This window comes from Eriocheir sinensis, chromosome 34 (genome assembly GCF_024679095.1).
Source record: "Eriocheir sinensis breed Jianghai 21 chromosome 34, ASM2467909v1, whole genome shotgun sequence".
NCBI lineage: Eukaryota > Metazoa > Arthropoda > Malacostraca > Decapoda > Varunidae > Eriocheir > Eriocheir sinensis.
In genome coordinates, this window is record NC_066542.1 from 6,549,583 (window position 1) to 6,577,557 (window position 27,975).

The following is a 27,975-nucleotide window of genomic DNA, read 5'->3' on the forward strand; positions in this document are numbered from 1 at the left end:
GCAAAACAGGTATACTATGGTATTTTATTAAAAAAAATTCAAATAATTTCGTATGATAATATAGCAGAGAAATCATTGCTCACCTTTCTTTACTTTCTTCTTTTTTTTTTACAAACCTATACAGCTACATGGCAGCCCAATTTCTTATCACAGTCTCTATCAGACACTGACAATAAATACAGCAAGTTATGTTTAATCAGGTTATAATGATATGACCACTCCAGTGATTTAACTAGGCTGATGTTTTAACGTTCCGCCATTGTCGCCAGCAGGCTTTTTTAGTGGGGCCTGATGAAAGACCCCGGCCCGTCTGTGGCGCAGATAAGTGTTAATAGTGGCGCCATCTTGCTTGGCTCATGCTGTCCCCCGGAATTTAACTTTGATCCTCTTTTTATGGAATCTGGAGTCCGGGTTGATAGGTGGTCTTCAGGACAGCATGTGGGTAGTCTTAGGCCACTCGGGGGTGACTGAAAACTCACAGCTTGTGACAGCGGGCGGGACGCCATCCCAGGTCCTCCTGGACGCCGCGCCCGCACGCTAACCACTCAGCCACCGCCTCCCTACATGCTTCATCCTTGTTTTGTTTACGAAGGTCAAGCCCCTTCCATTTACACAGCAGTTTACAGAGAATAGTTTGTCTGTGTGATCGCAAACACAAACCAGAGATCCAATCATGAAGGAAAGACTGTAGAAAAGCATCTCAACCTTGACGAAACCCTCAGCTTATGAATAATACCAAGATTAAATAATGCATAACAATGACTTACCTCTGAACTTCTTGGGAGGGTTGGTGAGATCCCCCGCGTCCGGGCTCACCACACAACGAGCGTCAACCAACCTGCAGAAGGAAAGGACAGGTGGTTGAGTAAAGTCAAAGCATCACCACAGCACTCTACGGACATCTTTATTCCCTTATGTGCATGTTTACTTCACCCGAGAAAGCATAAAAGAGAACTACATAAGAGAATCGTAATATTATGCTTTTTAAACTAAAGAGGCACCAGTTTTGGGTAATTATCTAGGCATATACATACACAAAACTTGATTATATAGTAAGCAGTACATGTTTGCCATTGTTCATTACTCACACATCATCGTCATCATCATAATAATACCTAATAATAATGATAATGTACTGTTATCGTCAATAGCATTACTACAGACGATCCCAACTTTACGAAAAAAAATCGCTAAGTGAAATTTGATTATGTAAACCCATTAGAAAGTGAGTTGGATGGAGTTTGGTTGCAGGAACTCGAGTTTTCCTTATGCACTCTATTGTCGTAAAGAGGAAAATTATGAGAGGATGTTACAATATATAGCGTACGCCTCTATTCTTCTTCTTCTTTTGACCTATACGGCTTCGAATCGCTTCGTTGGTTTACTCTCTGCTTGATCTTTTTTGTTGTTGTTGTTGTCTAATCATTCGCTTGCTTTTCAATCCCTTCACTTCATTTACCCTTCCTAACTTGAATGAACTATAGCATTTAAAATTTCATATATTTTCCCACTCGTTTCACTTCTTATAATCCATTTTCCCCTGATTCATGAATGTATATGTGTCCTTATCTCCCGGCACTGTTTCGAACTCATTTGTTAAGCTTGCAATTCTTTCGGTTTCCACCTCGCCTCCATGCATATCTAACCTAACCTAACCTGACAGTTCCAACACCATACAGATCGTCCCTTTCATCCTCCTCTAACCTCCTGTCCCATTCCTCTTTCCCTATGACTGTCACTATCGAAGCTAGTAACCATCCTCTCTGCCTCTACTGGTTGCTGCATTTCACAACTATATATCCTAGTTTCTTTTTCTCCTACTCTACAGCTACAGCCCTTGTCTCCCCCCTATCCCTGTTCCTTCCACTTGCTTCCAGAGTACATGTTCTTGCTTTAAAGAGAAATTGCTCCCCCGGTCTCCTACATGCCAGGTTACCCCCTCTGATTTCTGTTTCCTCCAGTACCAGTGTTATGATTTTCTATAATTCCTTCCTGTACTTTTTCCTGTCCATTGCTTTCAATTTTTCTATTAACAGTCTTGATCTCTATCCCATTCCACTCCTCAGTCATGTTTTCCCTTCTTTCCCACCTCCAAAATTCTTTCCTTTTTTGACTTTGTTTTGTTCTCTTGTATTTTCTTTACCCATCTTTTTTCATTGAACTTTTAATCTCTTTTTTTGAGGAGTACTAGTTTGCCTTTTATTATTCTTTCCCTAAAAAATAAAATAAAAAGTGTTCCCTCCCACGTCCCCTCTTGCAACCTTTACCGCTGTGCCCCAATCCCAGCTAGCCTACTCTTTACCTTTTCCAGAAGTCAAATGGACCCTTCCCTTTAGTGTGCTACCTCTGACCCATAAAGAAAAATATGATACAGCCAACTTTTTCACTGACTCGTACCCATATCATATTTGTCGATCAATGTGTTACCGTATCACCATTAATGATCATCCCTGACACCCTGCTAGCTTATCCCCCTTTGACTTCCCCCTGTTTTCACCGCCTATCCATTCCTTGTTCACGTCCAGATCTTTATACTACACATACTTATCCACCATTTTCATGACATTCGCTGCTTAACTCCTTGACTCTACCTCTCTTTAGGTTCTACTCTCATATCAAAATATTATGCACAAAATCTCCTCCATTTCATCTTTACTCTCTGCAATTGTACTGTATCAGCATAGGACAAACATCTTAACCTCTCTCCTCCTTTTACTGATTTCCTAGGTCTCACCATTAGTTTCTCTGGGTATATATTCATGTTGAAAAAAATAAATAAATAAAAATCGCAAAACAAAAAGCGTCCGATTAATGAACTTTTGCAATGCCAGATTTAGGGTACAGTTCCGCATAACATACATATGAATCAGAACCATAGACGCAAACAAAAGCCAAAGCGAACTCTCCCCTTAACTGTGATTACGTCTCCCTTATCATCATCCTAAACTACCTTTTGTTTCTTCCTGCAGATGTAGTACGGAGCCTCTAATACCCTCCTCCAGGCCTTCTCCTTTACTTTAGCAGCAACTCCTACCCCATTTTTGCTCACCTTCTTTCCTTCCTCTGCTGATGCCTAGTCATCCACCACCTTCCTGCCAATGCACTTTGTCCTGCTTCTTTAGCATCATGACTTTTCCCCTCGTTCAACAGATTTCTCCACTCCCCTTCAACCTATCCTCTTGTGTTCAGGAGGGCAATTAGCAACTGTCGTCTCGTGTCCTCATGCTAATATTCTATCCTGGCTGTTTCTTTCTAATGCACCCAGGCTAGTATGTTCAAACCTACCCACACTTTTCCCATGTTGGACAAGTACACTTCATCCCTTGCCCACACTTCCCACCAGCTTATCTGTTCATGCAGCTGGTGACCATCACACTTGTTGATCTTTCCATGCATTAACTGTTTAGTCACTTCCTTTTCCTGTCATACTCCGTGGCTTCTTCTCTTTACCCCCTTGGCACACTCATCACCAAAACATTTTCTGTCACTTGCAACTTTGCCATCTCCACTATTTCCTTCAGTCTCCAAAGTCATCCACCATGCCAATCTTCAACTTTACTTCCTCCACCTTCCACCACCACTAAGTCCTCTGGTTTCATTTCATCCATGTACTCCTCCACTAAATCTCGTATCATTCCTAGCCTGGCACCACCTTCCATCCTGTCCCTCATCTTGTATACCATCCAGTTGTCAGGAAGTGGATCTCCCTCCCGACTCCCTTCAGGATGCTGTCGACAATCATCCACACTTGTCACTGAAGCTTTCTTGGTCTCATCCTTGACTAACTTTGGACTTTCTGCCAGATTTGTTTTCCCACCCTATCCATGTGGTAGGGCACTTGCCAGACCCATTATGCCCAGTATCTCCCTGTACTTCAATGTTAGCCTGACATCCCCCACAAACAAATTATTATATACATTTACATTATATACTTAATTATTACAAAATAATATTTGGGGTAACTTACCCTAGGGTGCTGATGAATCCAGACACACTTCCCTCAGCATACAGGGAGACATGGTCCCCCATGTGCAGGAAGGAGGCTGAGCCCTCAGGCCCCATCCTGGCACTTCTGTCACTCTCTGGGTGTCTATAAACCTTATGTAACTTGTCATGCACAGGACATGACAATCCAGTGTGGCCTAATGTGAGGCCAAGTACTATGCTTCACCACACATTAGATCAGTCACTATCACAAGGTCATGATGCCAGCCAAACCCTGTCAAAGCCACCAAAAGCTTTAGAACACATCACTTAACACTTTCTTGGAAAATATGTATAAACATGACACCTGTAAAATGTCGCTCAAGTTGGTTGTCATAACAATTCTCTTCTTGAATCTGCAATTTGTTTTTGTAGGAGTGCATAACTTTTAAGCTCTTCCCTCCAGGTCTTGGAATCCCATTCTTTAAACTTTGATTCATTATTTTCTTTACTTAATAAGTTCAAACCATTTTATCTAGTCTTATACCTTTTGCCATATATACTATATTTCTTGTACCCATTTATCATTTTTAAAAACTTGAGGTAATTTCATTGAATATTCTCTCCACCCTCAAACCTTCTGTGTTTAGCAAATAATTTATGAATGTCAGTTTTTACTTGCCGATTCTATTGTTTACTGCAATATTTCTAACTCAACCCTTAATATGCAGGTTGGTGCATGATATGCTACCCTAAATATTAGTCTTTATGCCTTACTTTCTTAGCACTAAGTTTTTTTATCCAGTTTAGGTGAAATTTGATACATCTGTTCTAACTGTCATCTCAGCCCCTCACTTCATTTTGGCAGGTAAATATTGTGCTGAAGTTTCCCCGGTGACCAGGGCCTCTAGAAGAGGCTGGGAGAACGAGCAAGGGCTGGGAAGGGGAGCAAGCCCACGGGCGCCTGCAGGCGGCAGCAGAAGTGGCGCCGCCAAAGATATGCCAACTTAAGACATATTGTGTTACATGTTCTTAAAATATACTGTATATACTGTAATATTCTAGACTCTATATATATTATATAGAGGAGAAGAGAGAGAGGGTCAGTCCAGTCATAGTAATATAATAAGGGTAAGTAAAGAGTAGTGTAGTAGTGTACTAAAGAAGATTAAACTACTACTAAGCTGTGTGTGCAAAGTGTTTACATATCTCCCTCCCACGGAGTCTCCTGACGGCGACACGGAACCCAAGTAACACGTCCGGCATAACAATATTTACTTTTTTAGTGACATGTTAGTATTTCAATAGAGAGGTTACTATCCAGTGGCAATAGGTTACTATTTTAGCAGCGACAGATTACTAATTTTGAGCCAATAGGTAATAATAATAGTAATAATAATAATAGCCATCAAGTTTCAGTGGGGTATTGTTTACATTTAGATGTCTCTTCAAGACCATGGTAAGACCTCATCTTGAGTATGCTCAGTCAGTATGGTCCCCCTACAAGAAGAAGGATATAAGGATTGTGGAAAATGTCCTGAGAAGAGCATCCAAGTTATTACCAGGATTCAAGAACCTCACATATCCAGAACGACTGAAACAATTGGAGATACCAACAATGACTTACAGAAGGCTAAGGGGAGACATGATTGAGGTATATAAAATCCTCAAAGGTAAATATGATGAGGATGTGAACATCCAACTTGAGAGACATACAGGGCCAACACGTGGACACAAATTGAAACTATGGAAAATGAGGTCCAGGACGCAAAAGAGGCAGATGTTCTTCAATTCAAGAGTCGTTGATGCCTGGAATAGCCTTCCCAAGGATGTAGTAGAGGCAGTGAGCGTGATATCATTTGAGAAACGTTTAGATAAGTTTTGGTCAAACCAACAAATTAAATATAATTTTGAAGAAAAATTGGTAACCACCCCGGCACACCACCTGAATATCAGTTTTGACAGCGACAATGATCTGGATATAGAGGCCTAGCTTTGGCCTGCGTCCAGTATCACCGTAAGGTTCCGTAAGGTTGTCTATGAAAACTCGAGGTGACAGGCTGCTGGTTCAGTGGTGGCCTTGTCAGGTATTTTGATTTGATAACTCAAGATATTTACCTTGCTTCCTGCACTTATCTCAAAATAACACGTTCAAGATGTTTTATAGTGATGGTTTGATAATCTACTCTCAATGTTATGGGTAATTACCTCTTATTAAACACCTAGGAGGGACTTTAATGAATCTTTGCCCAGGTGTCAAAAGAAGATATAATAGAAACCATCCTGGGAGTTTTCGTTTTACTATCAGAGCTTCCCTAAGAGTTCTGAGAAACCCCTTATAGTGACAAGCATGATAAGGATCCCATATGATGTATCAAAACAAGTCTGCCCCAGAACACACAAAGGAAAAATTAGTTAAGAATTCCACCCAACAACCTGACATCAAGGGCACTGCATGTCATAAATTTCGTTTCCAGCTTCCTTGCAGCCAGACAAACAGCGAGGCACCCCTCCAAATGAAAATCACAGTCAAGGCAGTGCCATTTATCAGCGTGAGAGCAGCCCGGAGGAAGTGGGGGGTGGGGAGGGCGGTGGGGGCACTTAAGCTATCAATTGTTGAAGTGGTGCTTCACTTCCTTCAGCCACCTCACAACCCTTAACACGGCACGAGCCCAATATTACATGGAGCATTAAGGCGTGCGGGCTATACGTGCTATTATCTAACAGTCGGTGGCTTGACAGGGCGAACCATCACACAGGTCCTCGATGAAACGCATATGTTTTCTGCTATCCACACATCTAGAGCGAGGGATTTATTTTCTGGTCCTCAAGCCGAGCAACACTCCAGTCTTCAGGCACAACGGTACGTCACATGACAGGCAGCCACGAAGGTGATGGACACAAGGAAAATAACCCTTCACAAGGCTGAGGGCGTCACGGTGCCCTTATCGGCCACCTCCAGCACACTGCCGAGCTGCGCTGCTGCTGCTGCTGCTGCTGCCAGTGCCAGGTGCACCGCGGCCCTGCCAGACACACGACTACCAACGCTGCCAGATTGTCGTACTCAGCCGCTTATATTTTCCGACTTCCTACCCCAAAACTGTCTTAAAGAAACTCATTTATAGTTATTGTTAAAAGAGTTAGCTCCTTATGTCTCTTGGCAATAGTTATTAGGCGTCAGAAACCGGTGAATACTATGCTCTGAGTATGATAATCTCTCTTCCTGTTATTCATCAATGATCTTCTGTCCATAACAAACTGTCCTGTCCACTCATACGCCGACGACTCTACTCTGCATTATTCAACTTCTTTCAATAGAAGACCCTCTCAACAGGAAGTACACGACTCCAGACTGGAGGCTGCAGAATGCTTAACCTCAGACCTTGCTATCATTTACGATTGGGGCAGAAGGAACCTTGCGTCCTTCAATATGCCTCAAAAACTCAATTTCTCCACCTATCAACTCGACACAATCTTCCAAACACCTATTCCCTATTCTTCGACAACACTCAGCTATCACCATCTTCAACACTAAACATCCTCGAGCGGGACCAAAAAGGAATCCATATGTTGTAAGTATTGCCAGAGGTGGTTATACGCTTTCGTGAATCTTATCCCCAACGACTACTCCATGAATCTGCATCTAGGACTTTTTTTTCTTTACAACAAAGGAGACAGCTCAAGGGCAACAAAAAGGGTGCAAAAAAAAAAAAAAAAAAAACGCTACTCACCGCTCCCATAATAGACAGAAGTAAAGAGATCGAGGTCAATTTCGGATGGATCTAAGGGATGAAAGAGTGAAGCTGCTGCTGGTTAACTCTTGCATAAGGGGTTTGGACAGTATATTTACATAGATTTACATAGAAAATCAGACCACATAGACCCATGGTCCAGACTAGGTGGTCTGTCCTAAACCTAAAGTGATTCTATATTAATCAGATGGCTCCAAAACGCTGCATTTCAACTCTAGTTAATATTAAGTTGAAGGAAGTGACGGTCGAGCTTGTTTTTGAAGGAGTCATATGACTTTCAAAGTAAATTTCAGATTGCACCATTTTTTTTCTTTATCAACGTTGTAGTGCGAGAATGGAATAAGCTCCCACCGTCAGCTAGTGGTCCAGTGTAACACGGTCCGGTCCGAGTTGGCAATGGTCCGAGTAGGCAATGGTCCGAGTTGGGGGTGAACCGGGCCGGGGAACGCCCATTTAATTCAAACTTCAAATTGGTTTACCTAAATTTACAATGACTGCCTACATGAATCAATTTCGTTTTTTTTAAAGAAATTTGAAATGCAAGTTATAGCCTACCGGTATAGGTACTTAATTAATTCATTATTCATCCGTATACTAGTTATAATTGTTATTTGCATGTGAAAAGAAATTATAGTATCATATTGAGGAACTCTGAAATGTACAAAAAGGCTATGAAAGAGAGGAAACACAGCCCATTGTCAAAACCATTATAAATCCAATTGCAAATGTAATTACGGCAATTAAAAAAAAAAAGTGCATGAATATCAATATCTTTTGTAGTATAATGCCTATGAATGGGCAGCAGATTCCTACTTCACCCAGTGTTGTCTTATTACTTTTAACAGTAAAGAAATACAATAGTAACAAAATATAACGATGTAATGTTTTAAGTCCGCATTCAAACATTTCAAACACGGCCGGGGTCCGCAAGTGTGCCAAATCGTCTTACTCAGTCTCTTATATTCACCAATTTCTGACCTTAAAACTATCTTCTGGACCCCAAATACTGAAATTAGTTTGTATATATCATTAAAATTGTTAAATAATGATGTGTTAAGTGTTAAAAACTGGTAAATATGATGATCTAAGAATATAGATTTGGCACCAGCGCGCGGCTAGTGACAACAACAACAATGGCGGACTCGGCGGGAAAGATGCAGCAGGTCCTCGAATTACTAGCGAAATTCTCACTCAGGACATTAGACAACGAGTGGATAAAGAGTATAATTGACGCCGACTTCACGGACGTGGGAGATCTGCCTTCAGACTTCGAGGACTGCCACTACAGCACGAATCTGAGCGGCTTGTTTAGTGCGGTGAACAATAGCTTCCGCCAGTGGGTTGATTTTATCCCTCAAATTAACGATGACAGTCAAAGGATGTCAACTTCCAACCTGGCGGACGAGGACGATGACGAGAACAGCGTGTACACAAGGTTCTGGACGGAGTTATCGGATGACGTGAAGAGGCTGATGACCCTGCTGTTCTACTACTGCTTCCAGGGCCAGCGCTATGATGCCAAGGAGAAGGAGAGGGAGTTGGGGATCCATGCTGCCAGTCTCTACTTCTTATTACTTTGTGTGCCCGGTAGTAACGCCTTCAGAGTCTTCCATCCGGTCATGTATCTCAAGTGTGTGGAAACCATGCGTCTCGCCACCAAGCTTCAAGTCGGTGCTGCCAGTCCCAAGAAGGGCCGTGGTTCAAGCTCAGGGCGTGGCAGCCAGCACCGCAGGCACCAGGAGGACCAGGCAGGTGCAGATGTTGATGAGGAGGATGAAAGTGAGGCGACGATCCTGACGCCCAGCGAGGCCACCAAGCTGGTCCGCTCTCTTAATGTACTTCTGCATGACTTTTTAAGGTTGACTCAGAGATTTTCCCTCAAGCATTCTCCAGAGTCCCTAGATGAGACCATCAGTGTGTTGATTGATGTGTCGCGCGCCGAGACCTACAATGCTCATGGAATCTTTGTGGAGCGTCACGGCCCTGCGACCATCACCGGCCTTGCCTACAATTCCTACGTGTCACTGCAGTCCTTGTGCAGTGCAATCCACGGCCAGAGGAAGAAGATTGTCCTCCTCATCATGAAGCACATCCTTCATAACATCCTCATGGTGCCTCGGGGCCTCTCAGACCTCTCAGGTCGTGCCCTGGGAGTCATCAGGGACCACTCGCAGATATTCGTCAAGTATCTCTTGATGCAAGTGAAGGAAGATGCATATGATGGGGTCTACATCCTCATCCAGCATCTCTGCCTCCAGGTGCCTGATAAGGCTGAGTTTCGGCAGAAAACAGCACAGTCTGTGGTGGAGATCCTGCGCTTCTTGCCCATCAACCTCTATGTGCGGCTCATCAAGTGGTTCTTTAAATTCTCCCACAATGAGAAGGCAGGACATCGTCTCTTCATGCTAGAGGTAAGAGTTTGCTGCAGTAGCTTCCGACACGTCTCATTACCCCAGTGAACCCAAAATGTCTTTTTACCATAATGAACAAGAAATACCATTTTACCTCAATGTACCCCAATAATACAACAATGAACATCCAATTGATGTTCAGTCACCGTGATGATTCATGTTCCAGGTAATCTCCAAGATGCTTGGTGAGGCAGAACGCAGTGCAGAAGGGTCCAGTGAAAACACAATGGACGCTGCATCTCCCAGAAGACTCAATACTGTAACAGAGGATCAGGAAGATGAGCATTCCGAAGATGACCAGCAGCACGAGGGGGAAAACAGTTTTTGTGCAGTGCCAGTGGACCACCCCGTAGAAATCCCACCTGACCGCAAGCTGCTTTCGCACAAGTTTTTGCTTAGTATAATTTTTTCCCGCTGCCGAGACAGTGGTGCTTCTGTGCGGTCCAAGGCACTCAGCCTCCTTGCAGAGTGCACCCACTCTACCAACCGCACTATCATGGTGGCGATGCGGCATATCTTTGTCACCAACAAGCCTCGCATGTTCACCACGGCTCACATTCCCAATAATAATATCAATCTTGAGTCACCGCGTCAAGATGAAGAAGAGGAAGGACTAGACTTCCCCAATGCAGGAATGGTAGTAGCGATGCTGCATCGTCGCGCTCTTGACGACAAGGTGACGGTACGCAAGTCAGCATTGCAAGTGCTGGAGAATTTAATGAAACTCCACAGTGACATGCTGTCCACTCAAAACCTAATGGTGAGTTCCCGAAGGAGGTAGAAATACTAGACACCGGCAGGTCACTTAGGGTTGGCCTCTCGCTCTCTCACACACACACACACACACACACACTCTCTCTCTCTCTCTCTCTCTCTCGGCATTTTTTTTCAACCATAAAAGTACCAAATTGATTTCACTGTATGACTTGTTTCCAAAGACATATTTTAGATGCATGTTGATATAGTTGTATGGAAGATTGACCTAGATTTTGTGCACTAGGTCTTGGGAGAGCACTGCCGGGATCCTGCACTACTCATTAGGAAGCAGATGGTGGTGTCCCTCACGTCCCTGCTGGAGCACTACCCTGAGGACAAGGCCATCGCCACTACCTGGATAAAGGCTGTGCTGCCACTCATCCTTGATCCTGAGGTTAAAGTCCAGGAGCGAGTTGTTTTGGTAAGACCTTTCTGTCTTTGTGCTTATTCATACATGTACACAATTTGTTCCATAGAGGGCGCGCCATATGACCCTGGAGTTGCAGCGTCAAGATACAACGCCCCAATCCATAGACGGTTGTATTACAAGTCAAATCCAAGACGTTTTGGGTCCCTAAAGAGTTATTCATCCCGAACTCTGTAGGGACCCAAAACTTCTCGGATTCAACTTAAAATACGCCCCAGAAACACATGTTATAAAGGCTATATGGATGGAATTCTAACACTTTAGGGTAACGAAAAGATAACCCCAACCTGTATTTGAAATTGACACAGACAGAGGTAGGCAGAGTTCATTCCCCAGCACTCACAGGTGACTCACCCATGCACTCATCCTCTCCTTCTCATCTCCCTCCCCTGTTCCCCTCCCTCTCTCCCTCTCGCACTAGAAGGATAATGTGAGAGAACATGGAGGTGGGGCAGTCCATGAGTGTGCAAAGGGGACTGTAACTACTAACTCCCCTATGACCCAAACCTGTATACATCTCAGGAATATACCATTGATGTCCTCTATTATGTGCTTCTATGGGTAGTATTTCTTCCTGTGTAGACCTGTGCATATGAGGTGATTGTCATATATAATGTTCTTGCAAAGTATGTAGTCTCCATTTGCATCTCTATTTGTATATATTGAAGGCTACAGGATTAATATAAAATGTTTTTCAGGGTCTGGACCAGCTGTTGTTCCAGAGGCTGCTGAAGGCTGGACATCCACAGGAACACATTAAAGATAATCGCTTGCCATGGCACATACTTTCCACCCTTACCAAATGCAGCTATCACAAGTTCTTCAACAAGGCCTTGCTTCACTGGTCCAAATTGGATGGTAGCCGGTGAGGAAATTTCTCCTATCCTACAAGGTGTATTAGTTCCTGATTTAGACTTAACCCAGCCGCTGCGATTGGCACAGATTTGTCTTTTACTGGTAGCCTGGTAACATATACTCCCAGGTCTTTCTCTGCCTCTGTGGTGGATAGTGGAGTGTTTCCCATGTGGTATTAGTATGCTGGATTTCCCCTCCCAACGTGCATGACTACATTTTTCTTCATTGAATTGTAGCAGCCACTTTTTGTTCCATCCCTGTAGCTTGATGGTTTCTTCTTGTAGGAAATCTGCAGTCAAGGGGTTAAGAGCACCCTCTACTCATGAAGCTTCAGTTTTCTCAAGCTAAAATTAGTGGCTGATATTGAAATGCAAAACTGAATGTTCATCACTTAATGCCAGATATTGATTTATTGACACATGTGAATCTCATATGCTTGGAGTCATAAAGTTATAAGACATCAGCCACTTCTATATTATATGGTAATTTTATTTTATTCTAATTCTGTTCCCTTTCTGTCCTTGGTTTAGGCCTCAGGTAGTGAATATCGTCAAGAGCCACATTGGTCAGGAGCACAACGAGGAAGCTTGGACGCTGCTGGCAATGCTGTCTGGGTACATCACCATCAAGAACGTTACTTTTGCCGTGGACTACTTTGAGCAACATTGCCAGAACCCAGAAGAGGTTCGGTCTTTTAAAACTTGCTTAATCCGTAGTGTTATAGCTTTCTGTGCTTCAGTGGTGTTTAATTGTTTACAAGCCGGTATGTTTCTGCACTAGTCTAATATCTTTTTGAAGTGAGAATATTTTTTTGTAGTTATAATAGGAAATTGAGAGTGAGTGAGTGAATATGGTTGGGAATAATCATCAGTATCATCAACAGTCACCCAATAATCTGGGAGAGAGAGAGAGAGAGAGAGAGAGAGAGAGAGAGAGAGAGAGAGAGAGAGAGAGAGAGAGAGAGAGAGAGAGAGAGAGAGAGAGAGAGAGAGAGAGAGAGAGAGAGAGAGAGAGAGAGAGAGAGAGAGAGAGAGAGAGAGAGAGAGAGAGAGAGAGAGAGAGAGAGAGAGAGAGAGAGAGAGAGAGAGAGAGAGAGAGAGAGAGAGAGAGAGAGAGAGAGAGAGAGAGAGAGAGAGAGAGAGAGAGAGAGAGAGAGAGAGAGAGAGAGAGAGAGAGAGAGAGAGAGAGAGAGAGAGAGAGAGAGAGAGAGAGAGAGACGAGTCATAAAATCCTGTGTGTCCATTTTGGCTAGTCACTGGTTGGGATATATTAGTTGTTTTAGAGCTAATTTTTACACTTTGACTCCTGTAGCATAAGAGCTGTGTCCCTTCTGTAGCCTCTTACATCACCAAGTGGATTATGGAGACATTCTTAGTCCCTATATTTCACAGCTAATCCAGTAACAGCTGATATGACTGAAAACTCGTGGCCAGTCTGTTTCCTGAGAGTGTGTGTGTCATCATTGTGGCAGTGTTTGCAGCTGATCTTGTACTGGGTAGGACATGGGAGTCAGTACTGGAGCAAGGGACCTATTGTTACTGGGGAAATGAGCAGGGGTTCTTTTTCTTCTTCATTCTCGTCTTCCCCTTCGTCCTTCTCCTCCTCTGCCTCCTCGTCCTTCTCCTCCTCCTTCTCCTCTTTCTCCCTTTCCACCTTATTTTCTTATTTAACAGTGAAAAACAGGTGGTATTTCAGACTTCTTTGATTTTCAGATATAGGTACTTTTTTTCCATTAGATAATCACAAGCCGTTCATACTCTCTTCAGGTGGGTTCCTACACACTGCTACAGGTGCTCAAGGTACTCAGCAACAGCATAAAGCATGTGCCTGTGGATCGTGCCGAGGACCTGCATCACCAGCTCCTCTCGCCTATCTCGTCCTTTTCTGTCGGAGTTGAGCTTATCTCCTCCATGATGGACACTGTCACCCTCCTTACATACAGCCTCCACGGGGATGATGTTGACGGTGAGTTTGGTGGGCGTGGGGAAAGGGTTGCATTTGTGTTTGTCTGGTATATTGATTTTATTTTTGTGATGCATTTGTTCTGTTCATTGTGATCCCCAATTATCTTATTCCTCATCAAGAAGCTTTCAAGATTCAGTAAATTGTTGAACTCTGAAGCTAATGGGAAGAATGATGAACTGCAATATTATAACAATTGTTTTTAACCTGTCCGCTGCATTGGCACGGATTTGGCCTTCACTGGTAGCCCGGTAACATATACTCCCAGGTCTTTCTCTGCCTCTGTGGTGGATAATGGAGTGTTTCCCATGTGGTATTGGCATGCTGGATATCCCCTCCCAAGCTGAATTGTAGCAGCCACTTTTTGTTCCATTCCTATAGCTTGATGTCTTGTGGGAACTCTGCAGTCAAGGGGTTAATATATCTTTCATCCTCAAATATTTAAAGCCTACCTGACTCAGAACACATTTCCTCACAGGTCAGAAAGCTATTGAAAAATGGGTGGCTCCACTTCTGAAGGCATGTGATGAATACCTGAAGCAAGTGCTCTTCCATAAAGCAGACCAGCTCGATATAGCTGGGGAGGAGAAGCTCTTTCGGTGAGTTAAATACTTATCGTGGCATAACTGGCATTACTAGCATTTATAGGACAAGCTTGCAGAACACATGAAGAAGCACAGGGTCACTAGGGTTTGAAGTGAGAGTGGGAGAACATGTGGGCTCTGTAAGATGCTGGTAGGCTTATACAAGGCAACTCATTTAAGTGTAGGTCAGCGATTATAGTCTGTTATGCAAGGAAAAAGAAATGCACGGTAGAAGCTTTGCAGTAAATGAAATCAATCTGTGTTCATATATTTTTAACCCCATTATGAGTTTTTTTTTTTATTATTATTGTTAGCTCTGATAATTGCTTGCTACTTTCCTCATGTGACCTCTTGCTTGTCTCCTTTTCAGGCACATCTTCACAATGGGGGAAGCTTCTATGCTGTGTTCCCAGAAAGTCAATAAGAGGATGTTCCTGATGCTGCAAAGTCTCATCTTCCACCAGCAAGGCCAGGAGGGGGAAGACTGCTCCTCCACCATGCCCGCCACCCAGACGCAGCGCTCCCAGCCCACCACCATCACATTCACACCCACCGTACGGCTTCAGGTAATAACAGAAATCAAACTAGGCTTTCCTTAGTCAGTGAATTCCTAGAGTATTCAGTTCTGGTTCATTAGTCGCTCTATACTTTAATATTTTTTTAGGAGCAGTGATTAGTGGGCTTTTTTTTCTTCACTTTTAAATTTTTGTTGCCCATAAGCTGCTTCCTTTCCTGTAAAAGAGAGAGAGAGAGAAGTACCAGTTTTACTTTCATTTACACAAGCACGTACTTCTTCTTAAAGTTCTGAGCTCTTATATTATCTCCATAGGCATTAGGGTGTCAGTTTAATGCAAATCTATTATAGCTTATGATGTAATCAGTACACTACATTAAGGACAATAATCCCACTTCATTTATTTATTTTTCTCATTTGATACTTCAGATTTGGCATGTCATATTCCAGTTCTTTCTCAACTATCACAGTCCTTAGCATTTGTATCTGGACAGTGATGGAATTCTCACCAGATTATCATATAAATTTGTTGCAAGTATCGGGTTTGGTAAACGATACAATTAACCTGGTAGCAGCGACGGGCCAAGTTTGTGGCTTTACCATGTAGCAGCGACGGGCCAAATTTGTGCCATGATATAAACCCCCCAAAATAGATGATACATAATCTGATCACAAATGCTTTGATATATATTATGAAATGGTTTGTGTGAGGGGTGATTTTTTCCCATTTTTCTCGCTTAGAGGGACCATTAAGAAACATGATCCCTGCTGCTACCGGGTTAAAAAGAAATCTAGTTACTCATTTTATCCATCTCTATTTGTAGGCACTGTCCGTCGTGACCCTGGGCAAGATGTGTCTGCAACATGAGGACCAGGCCAAGCGCATTATCCCGGCACTGGCCTGCATGCTCACGCCAGCCACACACCCTTCAATCAAAAACAACATCCTCTTTACTCTGGCGGATATGTGTGTCAGGTGGGTCAAAGATTTTATATAACTTAAGTACATGCACCCCTAAATCCCTTATTTTTATATAGTTTATGTATGTTTCGTGAACCTCCACATTCTTTGCTCATCTGTAAGTGTCCCGTAACTATTCACTTCAGTGGACTTACGCATCAGTGAACAACTGAACATTATTCCCCCCTATTCATTTATTAACCCGGTAGCAGCGGGGATCACATTTCTTAATGGTCCCTCTAAGCGAGAAAAATGAGAAAAAATCATCCCTCACACAAACCATTTCATAGGCTAATATATATCAAAGCATTTGTGATCAGATTATGCATCATCTTTTTGGGGGGGGTTATATCATGGCACAAATTTGGCCCGTCGCTGCTACACGGTAAGGCCACAAATTTGGCCCGTCGCTGCTACGGGTTAAAGTTTGCATTTACTCTCATTTTTTTTATCACAGATGAAAGCACACTAGCATCACAGAGTATAGGTTACCAGGATGTGATGTTATAAAAAACATATAGGTAAAAAGCCAAAGAAACATTCTCTTTTAAAAACTGAAATTTCAAAAGATTCAAACTACTTTTACCAGATACAGTCAGGATCTGTGAGGCTTCCAAATACATTTCTGGCACATGACTTGAAAGTAAAATGTCCTAATCAAATATGGTTTCCTATGCAGGTATGCAACCCTGGTAGATCCCCTCATGCCCCAGGTAACCGCCTGCCTGCGTGACTCAGACCCTCAGGTTCACCGCACTGCCCTGACCCTACTCATTAGCTTACTGCAGGAGGACTACCTCAAGCTCAAGGGCTCCTTTTTCTACAGGATTTTACAGGTAGGTGGCAATTGAGATTCTTGATGAGGCAAGTTTGTAATACAGTCGTCCCTCAAATAGTATGGTTTCCAGTAGTTCAGTTTTGGTTTTATGTGGATTTTCTAAGATTTTATAGGATTTTTAAATTTCCTGACGAGCAGGAAATTTAAACATCCTAAAAGATCTTCTGTGATAATCTGTATAAAACCGAAACCAAACTATTGGAAACCGTACTATTTGAGGGATGACTGTAGTATGATGTGGAATATGCAGTATACATAAAAAAGTTTAACCATGCATGAACCCTCTGTTTAACACTGTTTTATTTGTTTCCTTATAGCATAAAAATGTCAATAGATCATCATCATCATCTGTTAAATGCCAGGTTTAGAGCAAGTTTTAATTCATTAATATATTATGTGTACATCAGAGAATATATTAGAGGTGCTTAGAAATCCTCCTTTTATGCTATTTTAAAACTGATTATTTGGAGTGTTGCATGGCTACTGTGTAATGTTTTCTGTGAAGTTTTGTGGGATATTTTAATTATAATATTCTGGATTGATATGACAAAACTTCGTAAGTGATAGCAAGACATTTTCCTTGTGAGTGAGTGACGTGTTTCTCTTTCCATAGTGTCTGACTGAAAAGGACGAGGAAATGCGGGAAATGGTTGTCTTCTATATAACAGAACGCCTGCTGAAGCGCTTCCCCAAGATTCTCTGTCAGCATTTCATCGAATGTATCTTCCATTACAACTGCTATGAGGTGAGTAGTGTGTTTTGAAGCATTCATTGTTATGCATGTTGAAGAGTTAATTCCACTCATTTTATATTTGAACTTTGATGCCCACGACTTTGAAAGCAGGGAAATGTACTTCTTTATCCTGGTAGTGCTTCTTAACTTAGAAACGAGATATCCTTACACATCCTCTCTCCCTATACCAGCCAAGCGAGGGGGGATGGAAGGGTTTATGGGGTGCCTGACTTACCCTCCCTTCATTCCTTTCTCTCCCTTCCCTCTCGTCCCCTTTTGTCCCCTCTCCTTCGTCCCTCTTGCCCCCTCTCCTTCGTCCCCTCTTGTCCCCTCTCCTTCATCTCCTTCTGGTTCGACCCCGTCTAGAGTACTGTGTACAGTTTTGGTCTCCCTATTACAGAAAAGACATAGAAAAGTTGGAACGGGTTCAACGAAGAGTAACAAAGATGATTCCTAGGTTGAGAAATTTATCATATGAACAAAGGCTTAAAGAAGTAAATTTATTCAGCCTATCAAAACGAAGAATGCGAGGCGATCTAATAGAAGTGTTTAAAATGTTTAAAGGATTCAGTGATATTAATGCGAAAGATTACTTTACAATTGATCGATCAAATAGAACAAGAAGAAATCACAATTTGAAGATAAGTGGTAAAAGATTCTCGTCACACGAAGCTAAACACTTCTTCTTCAATCGAGTTGTTAATGTTTGGAACTCTCTACCCTGTGATGTCATTGATAGTACAACAGTTACAGCCTTCAAGAATAGATTAGACAAGTATTTTGAATCCAACCAGCAACTAAGATATTACTCATTGTCGTAATAACGTTAAGTTCTTTCGAATACTGGTGTCCTTGTCTGCTTTTATCGCCCGGTTAGTGGTAGCAGTAATGGTAGTTCTTTCCTCTTTCCTACATAATTTCCATGCAGTTTTTCCATGCTGCATGGTTCTTTTTCCTTTCCTGCCAGCCTTGGCCAGAGGGATGGGGGGTGGGGAGGAGCCTTCGCCTTTGCTGTCCTTCATCTTCCACCTTTGATTAGATAGTTAGTGTAGTTTGTCACAAACAGCCTTGTAAGGACCAGCAGGTCTGCTGTTGTTTGTTCTTCCTTTGTGTTCCTTTGTACTTTTTTATTCTTTTATCTCTCTCTCTCTCTCTTTTTACCCAGCTTTCATGAATTAATCTTCTTCCACAGGAGCATGAGAGTTACAACCGCTTCAGTCAGAGTAGTTTAGAGAAAGAGGTGTTCTCCCTGGCTGGCCGTGAGCACAGTCAGGAGCGCCATGCCATCTACCACTTCATGCTGGACCACATGCCTGATGACCAGCGCTTCATGACCACCCAGCGTCTCTGTCAGGATGTTCTGGGTAGGTGGCTAGCCTGGTACTCCTTTTCTAATGTTATTAGGTTTTGATAATTTTACTTATAGGTATGATAATTAAAGCCAAGTTTTCATGACATCTTTTCACAATCGATGGCAGCTCCTTTCCTCGCCGACTGATAATTTATATATACACTCTGGACTTCATGTAAAATAATGGTATCTGAAGAGTTACTATGTGCCTCATCTCTAATCTCAGGTGCTGTGGTTGATGGCCGCATCAAACTGAACAAGAACAGCATGCCCATGTTGGAAGACACGCTTACTATTTTACGTAGTGATGAGATCAAGTTGGCCTCCCTCAAGAGTAGACCCGAGGACACCGACCAACCCACAGATCAGGCAGAGCAGGCGGCCATGGCAGGAATGGTGATTAAGAAGACCATTATCTCGCAGGTCAGTGGAATGTGATTTTAACCAGTTTATTATTGCCTTTTATTTATTTATTTATTTATGTTATTATTTTTTTGTGGACTAGAGGAAAGCAAGAGGCCATAAACACTGATGACGTTATATAAAAGCAGTCAGTAAGTATGCCCAACAAGGTATGTTTTGATCGTTACCAATGGCGGCGATCGGCACTATAGTATTTCCACGTGAAACTGGCCGATGGGGTTGTGGCGTCTGCGGAATTAGCCTAGCCTCTCACCGTGCCACACACCCTCAACAGCTCTCGCTTCGTCTGCAGCCGCCACTACCCCATCGGACGGTTTCACGTGGAAATACTAAAGTGCCGATCGCCGCCATTGGTGACGATCAAAACAAACAAAGTGACTGTGAAAGCGGCCCTGAGTCTTTGAAGTGAAGAGTGATGCTTCTTGATGCCTTGCCTGTCCATTTTTCAAGGTTTACCGGAACACCTTCAAATGATCGGTTCAGGAATGTTTTGTCTCTACCATCTCTGCCCTTAACTCTTAGACGGCAGCAGTATTTGAAGAGTAGCTCCCCCAAAATGAATTGTCCATATACGTATAGTCACTGCCGACCTCAGGACCGTAGCATAAATAAAGTTACGCCGCATAATGGATGCTCTAATTATCGTCTATATATAGGTTCTACCACAATCTGGAAGTGTTATATTTCTGCCATACAAAAGTGACTGAATTTTGCACTGTCTATATTGTTCCACCGACGTTTAAGGGTTAAAGATAGCAAATAGTGAACTTTTTTGACCTAGTAGTATTTCCATGAGACTTAACAGACTATGGATCCAGGAGAACACTGTCAATGGTCAAAAGGTGCTTGTTGATATTGAGGGTGAATTGGATGACAGGCGTAGGCTCAAAGGATGGATGCACAAATGACGACAGTTAAGAAGAGATGATTGAAACCAATGGTGTGTTTGCAGCTAATGTATGAGTTATTCACAGTACCAGCTGGACCAGTGATGTGGCAGAGAGGTGAATAGAAAGTAGGCTTTAGTTTCCTTCTTTATGATATGTTGATGTTTTGACTTTGCATATTTTGTCACTATAACGCAGAGAACTGAAATAATTTACGTACTCGGCTAAATGTTGGTGCTTATACATTTACACAGTATATAAACATAATCCACGTACAGCAGCCTGGCACGATCACTATGAAATTAACAGGAAAATTATATCACACTCATTTTTGTCAGCCTTTATTTATGTAGTACTGACAACTTTTGTTAGCTCTGGCGAGTCTTATCCCATCAAGTTCTTACATTCATATCCTTGGACTTTTTTAAATCTCGGCTTTCCTTTACTAGTTTGCTTCCACTGTTCATTGGTACCTTTCCTCCTACGCCGAGTGTTGCTTCCATTGCAATTTTTGGTGATGTGTCATTTGTTTCCATAACTTCTTCAACCTCATAAAGTAGATACAATTTTTTATTTTTTCTATATTCTTTAACATTCTCCTTTTTCACAAACACATTTGGTCCCTACTTTGGCATTAAAATATTAAAAAACAAAACAAAAAAAACCCAGCTGTTTCCGTTCCTTTTTTTTTTTATTATTATTTATTATTTACGAGGAGACAGACCACCGGGCTTATCACATAAGAAATGTCCACAAGATGCTGCTTCGAAAAAAGGAGTTGCCAAAATTAACTAGTCACATTTCAAGGAAAAAGAATATACTAGTCAACGCTTGCATTAGTAAATATCAGACAACAGAATTAATCCTCTGTGGTGCAGTGGTTAGCATGACTAGCTACAAATCTGTGGACCTGGGTTTGAATCCCAGCCTGGGCAGTCGGTGTGCCCAGCTGTACATCCTTCTTTTCGGGCTGGTCAACAAATGAGTACCTGGGGAAATCTGGGGAAGGTAAACTGTGCTAACCCCAAAGTTACACTGGCCCGGTGTCCCAGGAAAAATGGGTTCTTTCCCCCAACGGGCTTAAAGAGCCAATGCAACATAAATGAGCACTGCGGCCACACGCAGCTATAGCGGATGCACCCAACTTTATTTTTATAAAGTTAATTAGAAAGATTAAACATTGGTGTTTTTTTGCAGCTTTCCACTCATGACCTACAGCACAGCTAAAGATATATATGTTTGGGGTGATGCTTAAATGCATGACAAAAAGGTTTCAGAGTTACTTAATATACAAAAATAGTCTAAAAATTCAGTTTTCATGGGTAAGGGGAAGAGTATAGTCCTTGGGAGAGATGTTTCAGCTTTAGCCATTAAGAGCCATCCAAATAGCTGGCATACAGTTTGACTGATGCAGCTGACAAGTTCACTTACTCATATCTGAAATCATTCATTTAATAACTATAAAGGAAATGTAGGAACACTTTATAATCCTGTAATGTACTCTTCCCAGACTCCAGGAATCCCCCAGGTAATGACGAGAGTATGTCTCTTTACCTCTGCTTGCCTGTCTTTGAGTTGCAGTGTCGTAAAAATAGATGTTATAGTTCTGTCAGTTTTTTATTTCCTTTAATGTGTCATGCAAAGCCTTTCATATTTACATATACTGTCAGTAGAATTCTTTTTGCATGGCAATCTTAAGGGTCATATATACTGATACTTCACTTCCCTCGAAGATGAAAATATACAAATAGTTATCCCTCTAAATTTGTGGAATCTTCTTAACTTAATAATCATATGAATGTCCTTTATTTGGCTCATGTCATTACTTGAACATAATAATCATGTTGATAGTATTGTAGCCCTCCATTGTGAACAAACTAAAGAAAATATATTGTAAAAGTCCAAGCTTTTGTGTGAATCGCGCATAGATTTGGCCATCAGCAGTATTAACAGATTTGTCTCAGGTAGTTACAACTGTGTACAGCCCACTATGAATCTCGCCATCATTAGGGTCTCATGAATAGAGAAAAATATCATTAAAAAGGAAAATTGCAAGATCTTTAAAATTTGCTGTGTCATGCAGTACACAGCTCTCCTCTGCTGTGTTTCAAATCATAGCAATGGGATATTATATACTATGGAATATGAGTTCTGAATCCACAAAAAGTTTACATAAAAATATTACTGAACGAAATTAAATGAAAAAAATTATAATAACAAACAAACAAAAAAATAATAATAATAATAAGAGTTAGAAAGTGCCGTGTACATGTGTTTGTGTGAGAGATAAATGAGTTATAATTTTAGGTAATATTTTACATTACTATTTGTGTATTATTAGCTACTCTGAAGACCATGGAAAATGGGCTTTTGATGGTACAAGAAAAGAGTTTATAATTAGTTGTGCTCCAATGCCATTTCTATATCTATTCTATCTATTGTCTAACTATCTGCCATTTGCGCCTTCATATTATAGTTGAGACAAATGTAAATCCCCCTTCACTATAATATAAACAAAACAGCTCATTTTCTCTCTGCCACCACTCACACCCCACACCATCTACGCAACTTGAGCTGCCAACACCGGGCATGGCAATACAAAACTAAACCAGACATCCAAACTTAACCTAATAACTTTCTATGGAGGAGGGACTATCTTGTACCCCACCAGTTGGGTAAACTAATGAAAAATACATTGAGACCACATTATCTTTTTCATTGATGTTTGTGTACCAGCCATTAATATACAAAACTAGACCAACCTAACCTAATACATTCCTCCAGGGGGGACTTTGCCATCCTTTACCTTCCCCACCCAGCCAGTAGTGTTGGAAAGAACAGTTCATTTAATTATTTACCATTACTTACTAAGTGCTACACAATTGTATGAGTCTTGGTCTTGATGAAGGTGATTCTAAGTTTCATTGCTAATCTCTAGAACACCTTTATAGTACCATACAAAATCACAGCACTTTCTAATCCCTTATGAAAAAGGTACAATGAGAGAAATGACCAAGTGGCAGAACAGAGTATATATTTAACAAAAACTGGGGTAGATAACATACACCGAAATATTTTTCATTAAAAAGTCATATTTATGTACATATATATTTTGAGACCTTGAATGACAGATCTTACCTCTCAACCCCCCGAGGGATCATAGAGGTAATTGAACCATAGGATTAATTACAGCCCATCCAGTCCTTTTCAGGCATTTTCATTTGTTTTTGTTCTCTCCCTCTAGTTTACAGTCTCTGTGTAAACTTTCCCTAAGCTTCTTAATTTCATCACACAGTCTGGGGAATGGCCTCCCCTTGGCTCTTTTTATATCAGTTATTTACTAAACGATTGGTAATGTAAGATGATTGATGGCACCTGACTCATCAAAACGCAGAGGATCATCATCTTGACGGAGTTACACCTGGGCGTGCCTGTGGACATCTATGAGTTCAGCAAGATGCCTAGGCTTGCCACATTTGAGAACTTGTACTTGAGTTTTATTTTAGCTATTATTTGCAGCTAGTTCAGCTCAATGAATATGAAGTAGTAGGGTACTTGGAGGAATGCCAAAATTGGGTCTTGCTGCCCTATTTAGTACAGATTGGACTTTTAAGTATAATTTGGAAGACCCACTAGTAAAGCATTACAATAATCTATTCATAAGAAAACCATTGAGTGAGCCATCATCAGGAGACAATGTCCTTTTATAAACTGCTTTAGTAAGTTTAGGTTTCTCATGTGCAGATAAAAAATTTTGCTAATTTTGATGATGTGTTCATTATAATCTATTCCATTGGTCAAGTATGCACCCAGATATTGAACAGTTTAGTAGTTGTAACTGTGATTCACCCACAAGTGCTTTCAAAATACTTTATGAATGTGGATGAACCCAAATTGTTTATGATCGATGACATGTTGTGAAGGCGAAATAATAGCACAATATTTAATAAAAAAATTGCCAATAAAGTCTCTCTCTCTCTCTCTCTCTCTCCCTTCTGGTTCAGGTCATAGCTTTCATATTTGTGACTCCAGTTGTATTACAGAAAATCACACGTTATGAATATTGAGGGGAGGCTGTGGCTTCATTTACACTAATGATGTATTTTTTTTAGGATTGGTATAAATAGGTATAATTAAGCTTTAAAATATTTAGAACTGGATTAACATTATGGGTATATTATTATTATTATTATTATTATTATTATTGTTGTTGTTGTTGTTGTTATTGCGCATGCCTTCCTGATCACTGGATGACTTACATAATTTTTTCTCATCTTCCTTCAGGTGGTGAAACAAAATGTGATCGAGAACATTGTGCCCATCCTGATTGCGGTGAAGCACAAACTAGAGGAGCAACGGTCACCACTCATGAAACACTTACTTCTCTACCTGAAGGATCTCATGAAGGACTATAAAAATGAGGTGAGATTCTGGGGGGAAAGGTCATTGATGAACATAAGAAAGCAAGTAGGGAATACATGTGATAAGAACTTTAGGGAAACTTGTTGCAACTTAGCAGAGTCTGAGCTGTCACTTGCACTCTACAGGTTAACCCAGTAGCTGTGGGGTCAAGTGTTACTCTAGTTGAATCTCATATTCCATCTTATACATTTTTTCTTATCATTTTCATTATTATTGATTTGGCTGGTGATAATGTCTAGGAGTGTAGTTTTTCATATATGTAGAAGAATTAATGTTTGGAAGGTATTGGATGAGGAGGTAAGGAACACCCTCGTCTTTAACTCGGTAGCTGTGGGGATCGTGTTTCTTAAAGGCCCTTTCTAAGAGAGAAAAACAAGAAAAAATCATTACTCACACAAACCATTTCATAATATATATCAACGCATTTGTGATCAGTTTATGCATCGTCTGTTTTGGGGGTTTATGTCATGGCAGAAATTTGTCCCGTCGCTGGTACACGGTAAAGCCACAGATTTGGCCCGTTGCTGCTACCGGGTTAAGGAGAGCATGTGGATCAACCATGACCATCTGAGTCCTGGGGAGAAGTGTTCTTGGGATTTTAACCGCTTCATTCGATATAGTTACGACTTAAAATAATTAAATGTATCAAATTGAGGAAAAATTGGCTCACAAGCAACATAGACGCTAAGAGAATGAATTTTTGTAGGCATGTGGTTAGTGAGTATGAAATTTAGAAGGGTGTTAAGAGATTCACAAATTGGATATGGTAAGTAACTCTATTGAAGGGACTGTTTTGTGTGACCTAGTGAACTCTGTAATGATATTTTTTTTACATGCAAGTACAGGCTAGGTTCAAGATTCATATCATGACTATGTGGATTTTAGACCATTATTTGAAAACTTGGCATATGTTGAGTACATTTCTACCTTAACAACATCGTTTGACATCAGGGAGTGTGATTAGTATTCAACCTGCTTATTTTTTTCCAGGTTAAGGAGATACTGGCTGGAGACAAACAACTAGCAAAGGAGATAGAGTTTGACTTGAGACGATTTGACAAGGAACAGTGGGAGGAGAAGGATCGTGGTAAAGAGAATGACCAAAGAGCCCACAGAAATAATGAAAATGATAAAGACATTATTCATGATGCAAACCCAGCTGCAAGAGAAATGGGGCAACGTGAATCTGGGGAACAGGATGCTGAGCGACTTCCAGCTGCTGATACGGCAACACCGGTCACCATGAAGGACCTCCACACAAGGGCACAAATGTTCAGTAAGGACGCTACTTCTAGAAGGAAATCCATCGCTGCTCCCAGTTCCTTGGAAAACAAAAGAGAACCTCCGAAGGTTATGCAGGCAGTCGTCAAGTTGCGAAGAATCAGTATTGCTGATTTTAGAGGAAATCCTGGTGATGGTGGCACTTCAGAGAGGGAAGAGACGTCTCATGTGGATGCACGGGCTATTGGAGGCTACCCACAAGAAGAAGAGGAAGAGGAAGAAGAAATTAAAAGAAGAGAAGAGGAGGTGGAAGACTTGGAGGCAGAGAAAGATAAGAACAAAAAAGCATCAGGTAGGAATAAAATGCGTCTTGAATTACTTAGAGCCATCAGCACACCGTCAACGGAGAAAACACTCATCAGTAACTTGACTTTTGTTAATGAAACTCAGGAGTTGAGTGCTATCAACTTGGACAGTACAGAAAGCTCCTCAAGAGGAACCACTGAGGAACTGCAGCTTCACCCAACAAGCCCCGCAGCCTTTAGAAAGGAATGTGAGTTTAGCCGCCTCCGCAGAACATCAAAGGAGTTACAAAAGGATTCAAACAAAGCATCCAAGGAAAAGGCCAAAGAAAAGAGACCAAAGGTATCAGGGGGACTGTTTGAGTCTTATGAGGCAGAGAGCTCCCAAAGTGATGGAGAATCAGCGGGTGAGAGTGATATCTCAACTGTCTCAACAAAGAGTGCTGCCAAAAGAGTGGAGGGGAAGAGGACCAGGCACATGGCTTCCCTGAGTCCTGATCCAGATAAAAACCAGGCTGCTTATACTGAGAAACCGAAGCAAAAGAAACACAGAAAAAAAACATGAAAGTAAAACAAAGTCAATTTTTCTTGAAAACTATACTGTACCAAAAGACAAAGTTGTATATTTTTGTATAAAAGTGAAGTAACATGTTGCCTTAATTAGAGAGATATTTTAACTGGAATTTTATGTTGACACACACACTCCTAAAAATGAAGTAACTGTTGCCTTAGTCAGAGACATTTTAACTGGTATTTTATGTTGACACACACACTCCGATACCTCAGTGGATAAAGGCTCTGACCTGGCAGGTTGAGGCTTGAGTCCTGCTCAGGCTCTGATTTTTACGCTGACAAGTAGCGGTTACTGTAGCCCCTTAATCAAGAGGGATGGGGTGTGTGGTGTGTGAAGGTCCCAGCAGCTCCCAGAGATCGACTATAATCAGCTTATTCTAATGGACCGTATTGGTTATACAGGCAGTGCCACATGTGGCCACTCAACTCAAAGCTGTACTTTCCTTAGAGTTCAAGTTATAGACTTGAGTGAGTCTGAGGCTGTCTCCGAGATACATGGCCATGGTGCCACCGTCACTCCAAGCCGATGGTTGCACACACTTCACTCCTACCCGATTTCAGTTCTTCTCCATGTCAAATAGTAGTATCAGGAAATCGGGTAGAAATAAAGTGTGCAGTCGTTGGCTTGGAGCAGTGGCGGCACCAAGGCCTTGTATCCTGGAGGCAGCCTCAGATGCACTCTAGTGCATAACTTGAATTCTATGGAAAGTACTGCTTCGACAGTTCACTGAGTGGCCACGTGTGGCACTGCCTGTATGGCCAATACGGTCCATTGGGAGGATACTTCCTGATGATGAAGAGTCTAACTTGTGATCAAGTCATGGTTAATTACATACACATACATACATACCAGAGAGAAATTTACATTGATATACATAGACCACACTGACCCTTTGGTCCAGCATAGGTGGTCTTTTTTTTTTCACCCCCCCCATCTCAGCCTTTAGCGCCGGTAGGCTTTCTCCAGGGGCCTGGTGGTCGGCCCAAGCCCATCATGGCGCAGGCAACTTTTTTATTGTGGCGCCAGTTATGCTTGGCTGGTAAGTAATATATTAAATGAAATGACACCAAGACTTTTC

The 27,975-nt window shown here is 41.6% G+C and overlaps 2 protein-coding genes across 9 annotated transcripts in view; one reads left to right on the top strand and one right to left on the bottom strand.

The window, feature by feature from the left end:
• LOC127006977 (inositol 1,4,5-trisphosphate receptor type 1-like) overlaps positions 1-6,952 on the bottom strand; it is an 86,656-nt gene extending 79,704 nt beyond the window's left edge. For all 8 annotated transcript variants that reach the window (XM_050877415.1, XM_050877414.1, XM_050877416.1 and 5 more), the window contains exons 1-3: positions 6,839-6,952; positions 3,968-4,219; positions 768-838 (exon numbers count right to left, since the gene is read on the bottom strand). In XM_050877415.1, the coding sequence (XP_050733372.1) occupies positions 768-838; positions 3,968-4,062 (166 nt within the window). In that variant the 5' untranslated portion in view covers positions 4,063-4,219; positions 6,839-6,952. The remainder of the gene's footprint in view (positions 1-767; positions 839-3,967; positions 4,220-6,838) is intronic.
• A 1,827-nt stretch (positions 6,953-8,779) lies between these two features.
• Positions 8,780-27,967, top strand: LOC127006978 (condensin-2 complex subunit D3-like). Its single transcript, XM_050877418.1, has 15 exons — positions 8,780-10,087; positions 10,254-10,847; positions 11,088-11,264; positions 11,969-12,135; positions 12,656-12,809; positions 13,892-14,090; positions 14,566-14,686; positions 15,042-15,237; positions 16,010-16,161; positions 16,826-16,982; positions 17,598-17,729; positions 18,910-19,081; positions 19,295-19,491; positions 24,663-24,800; positions 25,791-27,967. Exons 1-15 carry the CDS (start codon positions 8,810-8,812, stop codon positions 26,886-26,888), a joined length of 4,932 nt encoding a protein of 1,643 aa, XP_050733375.1. The 5' UTR covers positions 8,780-8,809; the 3' UTR covers positions 26,889-27,967.
• The last annotated feature ends 8 nt before the right edge of the window (positions 27,968-27,975 follow it).